The sequence below is a fragment of the Trachymyrmex septentrionalis genome, unplaced genomic scaffold (assembly GCF_001594115.1).
Source record: "Trachymyrmex septentrionalis isolate Tsep2-gDNA-1 unplaced genomic scaffold, Tsep1.0 scaffold29, whole genome shotgun sequence".
NCBI lineage: Eukaryota > Metazoa > Arthropoda > Insecta > Hymenoptera > Formicidae > Trachymyrmex > Trachymyrmex septentrionalis.
Window position 1 is genome coordinate 2,412,650 of NW_017305451.1, and position 11,756 is coordinate 2,424,405.

The 11,756-nt window shown below is 42.2% G+C and overlaps 2 protein-coding genes across 3 annotated transcripts in view; one reads left to right on the forward strand and one right to left on the reverse strand.

The window, feature by feature from the left end:
- LOC108749397 overlaps positions 1 to 11,756 on the reverse strand; it is a 133,656-nt gene that overhangs the window by 98,694 nt on the left and 23,206 nt on the right. The gene's annotated exons all lie outside the window — the stretch shown is intronic.
- Positions 1 to 11,756, forward strand: part of LOC108749398 — a 118,891-nt gene that overhangs the window by 77,208 nt on the left and 29,927 nt on the right. Inside the window, exons 4-7 of one of the 2 annotated variants that reach the window (XM_018488069.1) lie at positions 2,369 to 2,474; positions 2,511 to 2,715; positions 4,907 to 5,048; positions 11,626 to 11,695. In XM_018488069.1, the coding sequence (XP_018343571.1) occupies positions 2,369 to 2,474; positions 2,511 to 2,715; positions 4,907 to 5,048; positions 11,626 to 11,695 (523 nt within the window). Of the gene's footprint in view, positions 1 to 2,368; positions 2,716 to 4,906; positions 5,049 to 11,625; positions 11,696 to 11,756 lie in introns of both variants that reach the window. The other variant, XM_018488068.1, reaches the window with a different exon arrangement.

Sequence of the window (11,756 nt, forward strand, 5' to 3'; positions counted from 1 at the left end):
TTAATAAAATCGAATTATTATGCGTGCGTGCGTGTGTGTGTGTGTGTGTGTGTGTGTATATCGACTTGTCTATATATTTTTCTTTACGTAATTGATTTTTTTTCTCTTGAATGTAACTCAATTATTGCTTGGGAAAGACACAGACGAAAAAGAGGAGTTGGATAAGCGGAGATGTACGTTTTTGCTTTTATTATCGCAACGCAACGGCGCGACGGATATTTTCCCGAAACGTATAGATTAATGGCTCTTCAAATCAATAAACAAACATCCTTCGCGCAGTGTCTCGCAATAAAAATTTCCTATATTTACCTATTTTTTAAACGCAAATATTGTGCTTTAACATCGCCGGGTAAAACAAATCTGTGCGTTACATTCGCGACACTCGCCACGGTCCTTTTGTTTGCAAAATAATAACAATGGGGCATGAGCGAACGTATGTTCTTATCGTGTGGAATATCGTCGGTGACTTTCGAGCGAAGCCCGAGCCCTGTGAAAAAGGGTAGGGATAACGTGTTATCGGTAACTACCAGTCAGTGCGGCTCTTATCTTCGTGGGATTTCGACCTCGATTTCGCAGGGTTATCACCGGGTCAAGAGCGCGGGTATGCCGACTAGGAAAGCACCATACAGTGGCCGGGAGACTTGCGGTCGAAAATTGCAAACGAGAGTATGTTTATGTGTATTGCGATAAAAAACAAAACCTCCGGTCGGATTCACGTAATCTCTTATGCTTTCATTTCCGTGGGCGTTGAAAAAGCAACGGGGGGTTCTTTCCCCGAGTGAACGTTAAATGCGACTCGTTGCAAAAGCAACTGTTCTTCTTATATATTTCTGAACGAAAATAGACACGGGAAGTAGACGTTGCGTTTTCGCCAATTGCAAATATTTTCGCGAATTGAAATATTTCGCCACATCCACATTTGCTAAAATGAACTAATGATAGCGAGAACATTTAAAATTAAGAGTGGTGAATATACGAATATTGATACGCTAAATTATCGCATTATTGACAGCCTTCAGAATACAATAACGGCTTGTTGAATAATTTCTGATTTCATCGGGCGGGATAGCGCTTGAAGCATTTATTTTAGTCCGCGATATCGGATTTTTGCGCGAACGTCGAGAAGAGTCAGGGAACAAAACGTCACTTGGATACCTGTCGCGTTAATCATCTAATACCAACCTCGTTAATATCACCACGACAAAACTCTATCGACGTAAGGAACTTTCCAGATAATTTGACCTCCTTTATATTACTGACGTGCGCGTTTCACATCTTGTCAGATATTCAATTCTTATAAAGCTTGTCATTCATCCAAAGCAATTAGCTCATCTAGCCAATTGTTACGAATCTTCCTCTACTTTTTTCTAATTTCATATTCAAAAAGAGGTAGAAAATCACTGAAACCTCAGTTGATTTTAGCTAATGCAAAAAGCAGACGGTACAAAAAATGCAACGGGAGAAGAACGGTGATCGCGTCAGTCCGTAACACGCGCAATTTGCAAAAAAAGAGACACAGCTGCACATTTTACAACCGCGAATGGCTGATACGTTGTACGTGGCCGCGTATTTTCGGTCCATGTGGCAATTGCGCTATTACTATTTCCCCAAGGGCATCAAGAGAGACAGAACAGAGAGAGAGAGAGAGCGAGAGCGAGAGAGAGAGAGAGAAATATACATACATATAGCGCCGGCTGGGGTACGTTTTATGATCGCCACTGTACGTGTTCGTGATCGTCGGTACATGTTTTACGTCGGGATTGTACGTGCTCAGGAGAAATTTCATTTTTCCGCAGCCGACCACCTGCGAAACTTGCGGACGCGACGAAAAATTTCGCGGCGTAATTTCGAGGTAGAATTAAATTAGGCTGGAACATCAACCGTCATCGCGATTCGAGATATCACAAGGATAATTCGCCGCGACTGGTGCGCCAGCATTTTTCTTTCTTCCGCCCGCATGTATTATTCAGGAAAACGCGGGAGAAATTCGGTCAGTAAATATAACGGTAATATGGTCTACCCTTAATATCGCAATGAAGAAACACCGCATCGGAATTTATCCGTGAAATATTTCAGGTCTTATAATTTTTCATAGATTATACATTGGATACGGTGATTTCTGATTTTTAATTAATGAATCAAGATGCTCTCCGTAGAAATTGAAATACTCAACGAAGAAACAGAAACGTCAAACGCTCCCTCTAATCTTCCTATCTTCCGTCCTTGATCTCTGGGCACTTCCGTACCATTTGGTTGAGGAAGTTCCGAAATCCGTGCATTATCCCAGCGGGGACGCAACGGCGCCGAGTATAATAAGCTCAACGTCTATCTACCAACTACGTCTACGTCCGCTGACATTCTTTTTCAGGTCGCGATAAAATGCGAGACGCCGGTGGACCCATATTCGTTTGTCGACGAAGAGATGTCGATGGGTGGCATAAGGACAGCAAGCAGTCCAGGCAGCGGCGGCGGCGGCGGCGGCGGCGGCGGCGGCGGTGGCGGAGGCGGAGGCAATCCTGAGAGCATGACGTGTCCGGGCGGCGTCCAACCTGGGCTAGGTACACCCACGACGCCGCCCGGGGCGCTGTCCGGGCCACAACATCATCAGATGAATCTCGTGATGAACGGCGCCGCCAACGTCAATCCGCAGCTGGCGCATCAGCCGAAGAAGCGAGGCCGCAAAAAAAAGTCAGAGATGATACTCACCCCCGAAGAGTAAGAGTCTAACATGTATAATCAATTGCGATTGTCAACGACTGCGATTATACTAACTTCGTGATTCTAAATAGTTTTTTTTTTTTTTTGATATTTTGCGAAAATTATGTATCTCTTGTTTCACAATTCAATTACATTATGCTTGCGTAATCGTGAGAATTTTTTTATACACAAGGCCTAAGGCCGAGACTTGCCGGGTGCGTCGTAAGACTCGCTATTTAAGAAGAGTTTTCATTCGAAAATTCATTGTAAAAGCCCACCGCGAAATATCGTTCACGGGTGTGTGAGGTTGACTGCGCGAACGTGAAGATTCATTTACGGTTTCAACCCTTTAAGGATAAGCATCGTGAAATATCATATTTTCATGTATGGTTTATCCACCAACATGGCCAGACGGGATTAAGCCAAAGTTGATATTAAATAACACTTTTGCAAATTGAGTTCAGAATTTACTATCTATAGTAAAGGAATATTAATAATAATAATAATTATTATTATTACAAGTACGTTAACGAGTACGAAGAGGAGCGGAACTGAGAAGGAACGCGGGCCGGTCACGAAGCCGCGACTCAATATAACCAGAGTTAGTTATATATTTGCATGCAGCCACGGTTAAAAATATCCGCTCTGCTAACAATGTCCGTCTGACCGGGCACCATGTTACTGATCCGATAGGATCTTCAGCTTGCGCTTACTTTTGTGAAGCCGGCCGAAAACTTAAAAATAGTTCCGCATATTAGGAACGTAACACGATCAGATGCGTGCCGCTATTACGAAGACACGTTAGGAGATAACGCGCCGATTAAGACGTTAATTGAAGATCTTAAGAGAGAATTATTCATGCCCTCTTGACACGTTGTACATATATCGGTATGTCTATTTAATTGAATACCCCGTGGCTAAACACAAAGGCCCATTTATGCCAAACGTACAAATATTCTACTCCGTTTCTTCTCAATTTTTTTTTCCTTACGAAATTGCGCACTACTGTTGCGTAAAATTTGAAGGAAAGAACGGCGTACGCAACTATATTAATTAACGTGGTCACTCATCTATTGTACATCTCACTGCAGAACTACGCTAATTAACATTTACAAAATACTTTAACTCACATTAAATTTTATTCGCGTTTTTAACACTTATATTGCAGAATATCAAAAAAATTATTTTCATAGCATTTTTTTACAGGAAACTATGTCGGAAATGTGTTATAATATTAATCGACAGACTAATGGTGTAATTTACAAACTGACACGGAATTCTTAAGCCACGCTTACATAGAGATACTTAATAATAAAGTGTAAAATGTTATTGTTTTCAAGATTGATCCCTCTGTTACACATCACCGTTTTATTAACGGAGTGAACATGACACTGTCAAGACATGCTTTTGATCCGTTCTAAATTTTATTATTTTAATTTACGATGACGTTCTGCTATTCTCTCGTGACTTACGATGTATCGTTATTTCGTTGTGACCTTGTTGTGACTCCGTGAACAGAATTTTCATTTCTATTGTCCTCTACCATTTTTACCTTCTCCAACGATTTTTTTAAATTACAGCTTGAGTCTTTATCGCCATTCAGCTTACTAACTGTGTTGGATAACTTGCTCTTACCCCGCGAATGCTCCACAATGGTCGCATACAAAAGGAGAGAAAACTGTATATATAGATTCTTACTCAAACAGACAGGAGTCGAAACGTACGAAATATGATATTGCTATTATAATTAAATGTATATCTCGAAACCTTTAACAACCGAAGATTGACTCCTGTAGCTTTCTATATGATTTTTTTACTGTACTTTTGTTGTATTTTCATAACGTTTTATTACCCAAGTATGTTTTGTTAAAAAAAAAAAAAAAAAAGTAAAGTTCGTAAAAATTGCATTTTGCCATCGTCATTTTATCTTGCGAGATCCAAGCTTATTCATCCCGACGTATTCACGACGGCTTACAAGTCCCAGGCCGATACAAAACGTTACATTGTGTTACAGTGTCACAAATCGAAACGCGAAGTGTCCGCGAGTTCGTCGGCTTGACAAAAAGCAAACGCGGAAAGCCCGCGTGTCCCCTGCCGATCGAGAGAAATAGTTGCGCGCCTTTCGCTGAATCGTATGACGCAGCATAAAGGAATCCAGCGTATTATTAAGGCCCTCTGTATCCACTTTACTTTTTTTTCTTTCTTTCAGAGCGGAACTCGCAGAGGCCAAGAAACGTGCAAAGACGTACAAAGAGAGGAAGAAGCACGACAGGTTCGACGGCATGCCGGAAGAGGAAGTGAGCAAACGCGTTCTACCGGACCATCTCACCAACAACCTTGACATTATTATAGTAAGTCCACGTATAATTATTTCGAGAGAGACTCTCAAATAAGAGTTTGGACAAGAGCCGAAGTTTTGTGTGCAGAGTGGTGGAGTTAACGATAAAAGTTTGCGAGAGAGAAGGACATATATTTACCGTCTCTTTCTCTTCCTCATTCTGTTGTATCTTTTTTTTTTTTTTTTCATCTATTACTCTCTCTTCTTCTCTCTCATAAATTATTAAAACATGACTAAAAGTGGCTTTCTTAAGTTCAGACTCTCATTAGAGGATATAATTATTTCATATTAATATCGATTCATATAAATGCGACCTAAACTGACCTACGACTTACAGAGCTGTTCTTTATCACGTATCAATATTGCGTCATCTTGTCAAGTCGTGTAAATTTCCAGAGAACATTCTATATACCATGTACATATATAAGCGTGGCTATAACTTTACATTAAAGGTGCTTTAGACAGCTAACAATACATGCGGAATACCAGATAGAGCACGCGCGCGTTTCAAACGGATCATCCAGATATCGATAAATTGAATTATTCGCGAGGCTGTCGCGAATCGTCTCGCACTAAGTAAGCGACGTTTCAATCCCGCGACGTTCCACTGCCGAACGGTAATAATAATTCATTAAATCGCGTCGTAACATCAACAATAACAGAAAACATCAATTTCACCGGCTCACGCATTTCTGCCGGTACGCACCGCGTGTACGCGCCGTAATTTATAGCCCGGCATATATCGCGGCCGTGCGTGTCATTTGTAATGCCGCATTACCAATGCGCCGCGATGTCGTTCTTGATCGAATGACGGTAATTAATCCGATACGCGCGTGCGGCCCGGCTCGGCCCGGCTCGGCTTGGCTTTAACCAGCGCGAGAATCCATCTTGGAGTCACCGCGCCGCGCGAAAACGCGAGGATTCTCTGCACGCGGCAACGACAAATGGCAATCGCCGCCTCCACAACAGCCGGCCTAATCGCTTTAATGATCCGTGTGCGATTCGGTTATCACGCGGCACGCCGGTCATTGCGTTCCGTCAGCGCAGAGAGAGAGAGAGAGAGAGAGAGAGAGAGAGAGAGAGAGAGAGAGAGGCGGAGAGAACAAGGGAGAAAAACTCGCGGTTGTCACAAATTCCTCATCCGAAAATTCCACTGACTTTTCTCTGATTTCCAGGAGAATAGAATTTCATGATATTAAAAAATTTTTGTGTATTTTCGTTCTCCGACTTGGAAATCGTTAAATATTTTGTTGAAAAATTTATATAGCAATATAAATTACTATTAACGTTACACCGATTGTTTGTGTTTTTTATTGTTAATTTGGTTAGTTTTCCAAAGGTACGATGAACGTATTAAATGTATTTTTAAAAGTGAAAATTTTTATTTTCCCCGTTTTGCAAAAAAAAAAAAAAATCCTCTGACTTTTGCCTGATTTTCCTGACCGCTTCCAATTTCCCTGACAATCCCGTGATTTCCCTGATTTCCAGTTTTGTGGCAACTCTGGAAATTGTTTGACCACACGGCCAGTTTCGCCAATGTTGGGAAACTTAAATCTTGGTTGACTTCTTGTCTTTTTGCGAAACTAGAGAGAATTATAGGAAAGACTGAACCTAATTAGAAGGTTAAACTTAATTAACACGGCGAAACCAACAACAAGTAAGTTATTAATTGTTCAACAGCACGAAATATATATTTTCAGAGATGAAACTGAATCGGAGTTGTTCTCGTAGAATGAGAAGAGTGTCGTCAGACGTGATAAGTGAAATTGTCCGTCAGAGAGTTATCATTCCGAATTCGTCGACGGATAAAGAATCGACATTGCGATCGGTTGAAATCCGAAAACAATTTCGGACGATTCCGTTCTACGTACGTGTCATTTTCGTCACCGCGCGTTAGCGTGATCTTTATTGAATGCAAGCGAGAGAATGGGAATTACGTTCTCGTTACAAACGCGACGACCCGCCGCGCGTTGATCGATCACCCGATACCGGTGTAAACGGGTATAAACAGTTTAACGGGTGAGCATCATGGTCATTACGAGTGATTGTTATAATCCGATATGCGGCCGTCGTTATCAAAATTGGGGTGACTTAAATGACGGAACCGAGAGGCTCGTAACGATTTCAGTATTTTAATCGTATCACAACATCCCCGCAACGTAGCTCGATTTATATTCAAGCCCCGATTCTCTTTAGAATAATGAAATTGTCATATTTTTGACAGCGCGCGCAATTATGTAGTATTATGATGAGCGAGAGCGTATTATCGAAGCAATTTGTCGATTAATTTAGTGTACAAATATTAAAAATTTAATTACTATAGTATTACATGATGTTCTCCCTGTACATATCTCACGGTATACGGAATAATTCGAAAATGCTGAATAATAATGATTCTAAAAACTTGTCGACTTGTCCGATCGTGCATGAATTTTTTTTCGAGTTAACTCAATTTTTGCAACGCGCGTAATTTGGGTCATCGCGAGGGTGTTTTTTTTTGTTTTTGTTTTTTTTTTTTTTTTTTTAAGCACTCGAAACGTCGCTGGTGAACGGAGAGAAAACTCCAGCTCGTTCTCGTAAGCTCTCTTTCTTCCCGCGAGAAAGGGCACGCACGTTATTTATCGCAAAATAAGGCACGAACGCTGTCGGCCATTTTCATCCGGGGAGTCTGTTAACGCGCTCTACGGTCCATATTCATATATTACCCGAAACGAGTTGTCACCGTGGTCGATCATCCGTCAAGCGGTGTAAACGCTTTAACGGGCCGTGGGCAATTCGGTTATTACGCCCGACGTTGTAATCGAACGCAGCGGGACACTGTTCGCTGCTCCCCATAGAATGCACCCCCTTGTGCACCCCCAGCGCGATCACCCTCCCTCCCTCCCTCCCCCTCCCCTTTCCCTCGCCTGCTTGCCCGCCCCTCCTCCCCTCCTCCCCTCCTCCCCTCTGTCTCCTCTCAATTCTATCCGTCTCTCTTCCTCGCTGCGTTCCGTTCCTACGTGAGCGACGCGCGTTGTTTTCAATCGGTGACAATTCCACACCCTTCCTCACGTCCAACCACCACCTCGTGGCCACCACCCCCGCCCGTCATTTTATCCTCGTTTATCCCGGCCGCCATTCGGCGCCGGCCGAGCGGCTAACGCATTGGCGTTAACGCGCTAATGCGATACGTACTTTATGTCGACGGCGAGCTGCGGGGAATGGGGATGGAGACACACGCAAACATACACGCACGTTACGTACGCGCGGAGGGTTTGGGTTGTACAGCCAGGGGGAGGAGGGCTCGTTCGTACGCGATTAATATAACGGGGGATTTTGACGGTGCGATATATAATACTATATACGTATGCGTCGTACCATGGCTTTCTCTCTTTCTCCCGCTCTTCCTCCCTTCTCGGATCGGGATCGAAGGTGCGATCGAGAAATGCATTACCCGAATCGCGGAGATACGCGGGGATGCCTCAGGAGGCGCGTGAAGCATGTGTTGCGCACGCCACGCGTGCTTCAAAGACGCGCGCTTCATATGGAGAACAACTATTATAAAAAAATACTTTGGCAAACTTGTAAATCGTATCGATGCTTTAGCGCCACGTTAAAATACACCCATTTTTTTGTATTAATCATTTTTTCGGGAATATACATATGCGCTGTTGAATGCATACAGTTTGTAACGTTGAATTCTAACCAATTTGAGTTATTTATAATTATTTCTATAGGTCACCGCTGCTATTTAATATGCCGTTAATTTAACTGGAACACCCACAATGGAGTTGGACAATTAAACTCAAGAAAATGTATTAAATTCGACTCGAATTTAGTTTATTTACTAAGTGCGATCGTTAATATGGACGTTGTTTACTTTCGAAACTGACCACGGAAATGGATTGATTTACATTTTGACGCGTGAAAGTTAAAAATAACGAATAATATTGTTTAACTCGAGGGTTACCATCCCTGGGCTCTTGCGATATTTAACGACGTAGGAAAGTCAGGCTATCGATTTCCAAATCGCTAAAATTAGAACACACAGAAATTCCTTCGATATGCATCGCGGCCCGCGTTTCGATTCTTATCTAATTACCCTAACAATGCGCGACTTGTTTCACAAGGTGCGATTTCATAACAGCATCCTCGAGGGCTTCGATAATGCAGCGTTAAACAGAGGCGAGAACAGAGGAATTCAAAGTAATCAGCCGCCGATCCTATCCCGCGCGCATAGCCTCGCGGAGACGCGTCGCGATTCTTAATGGAACGCGCGCGCGCGCGCGCGCACGTGCACACACGTGAGCTCCGCGGACGTGCACTTTGTCATGCAATTATCCCGAGGAGTATACGGCCCGTTCCGTTGCGTGGTGAATGTTAATCTCTATTTACCGACGACGACGACGGCGGACGTCGCGTCGCCGTGGCTACGCGCGAGATAAACGTCGATAAGTTACGACACGAGATTCCCCGGCGGCGGTACAGTCCTCTCGCGCGCACCTTGCACTTGCGAAAAGGTCAGTTGCAAGTCGAGAGAGAGAGAGAGAGAGAGAGAGAGAGAGAGAGAGAGAGAGAGAGAGCGCGCGGGAGTACATCGGCGGAGGAGAAGAGGAAGGAGGAAGGAGGAAGGTTTAATAGCGCGCGAGATGCGCGCCTAATGGTGCTCGCGCGGCCGCGCACATCACGTATCCTTGGACTTTGTCGTTATTAATTACCTAACCGGCGGAGCGAGGAGCGAAGATAATGCGGTTGTGCAACAGGTACCAACGCCGCACCTGCGCCTCCTCCTCCTCCTCCTCCTCCACCTCCTCCTCCCTCCCGCCGCGCCGTTGCATAATCGCGAGTAAGAAGCGCGCACGTGAAGTCGTACGCGAAACGGGGAAAGAAATCGATCCCTTCTCTCTTCCCTCTTTCTCTTCCTCAATTTCGAGACACTGGAATACGTGTACGGAAGTGCACCGTGTATCGCCGTGCGCGCGCGAGAGATTAAGTTTAATTAATTAATTCGGTTTACGCGAAAAACAGGCGCACAAAACGGGAAAGCCCTTTTACTAGAGAAAACGTAGGAAATTAACTAAGCGTGGATGAATTAAAATAACCACTAATATTATTTAATAAAGTCGAGCAAATTGGAATTATTACATTACGCGTTTCATTCCATTTTTTTCCCCCTTTTTTTTTAATGACGATATTAAAAATTGTTATTACAAAATCATTGAAAAGAGATAAGTATTCGTTCAATGCTCGGGGAAAATTATTGAAAAAGATTTGTTAATTTCAACACCAGAGAATCATCGCTTTGTTTCATATGTTCAAAGGTTTCAATTATCCCATTTTTCATTTTGAAAAAGAATTCATTGTTCCAATGCAATCTGCTGACGCGGTTATATTCATAGGAAATCGAGTAAAATTGGAAAGAGTATTGAAAGTAGGTGACGATAGATGAGATCTTACGGTAGAATTGTTCGGAGATGCAAAGTATTTGTCCCGTTTCTAATCATCGACGAATGAAACGTATTAATAATACAGTAGTTTTTAATTGTGTTCAATAAATATATCTTTCATGATCGAATAAAAGAATTGCTGAGCTGCAAGCTAGACGAAAGATGAGCAGCTTGGAAATTTGTATTTTGCAGATTAAAAATGCTCCATTGAAGTAGGTATTGCCTTCGTAATGGCGAAATTAATTTTGTCGCATATAATATGGACGCACGCAATTTCTCGTTGAACGTGCTTTTTTGGAAGCTTTGGGAGCTAAATTAAACATTATGCATGTAGCACATTCAAACCGTATTTCCATAATATATGCTTGATTTTATTATACATTTTTTCTTTTTTATTTATAACCACGATCGGACGGCGCATGTTCTACCGTTAAAAAATATTATTTTTCAAAGACGCGTACAGATTCGATAAAGTTTTATTCATCATATGCTCTCATTAAATTCGTACCATCAACATAATTTGCTTAGTTTTCATCACATTGCATTTATATACATAATCAATCACGCCACAGTCTGCTTTAATTAACACTATACAGATTTACAATCGATTCTCATTCCCGTTTACGCGTGCATTTTGTTATAACACCCCACGTGTTAAACGAGAGAAACATCGGTGAAGTAAATGTTTTTTCCTCCAAAGTCTTGGACTTGGCTTTGACAATCGGTAGAAAGCGAAATTAATTACGTCGACAACAACGCGTGACGCAAGCGACTCGTCTCTCCTCGGCGTTTTTCCTCGGTTGGATTTGAAAAAACTCGGCGAAAAGTCGAAGATACGAAGAGATAATAATTTCGAAACACGAAAATAAGTATGAGTAATAATTTCTAGACGAGGGGAAGAGCAAGGAGAATCCGAGAAGTTTTCAAAGCGGAACAAATACAGCGACGTCGACGCTAGAGAGACTTAAGAACATCCGTTTGTTTTTGTATTAGCTCTCTCAATGTAGCTAATTAAAATAACAATATAAAACAATTGTCTGCAGCTAGCGCGAACGCGTATGCAATCATATATTCGCGATTTGTTCAGACTTTATTATTAGTATTGTAAAATGACTAGTCTAGAAATGTTTTCAAATATTCTAACATATTTGTCTTACTTTACAGATTGGTATCAATCCCGGACTGTTCGCAGCTTATAAGGGACATCACTATGCTGGACCTGGAAATCACTTCTGTGAGTGATTCTATATCGTACACTCTTATCGTATTTTAACAAAAAAAAAAAAAAAAAAAAA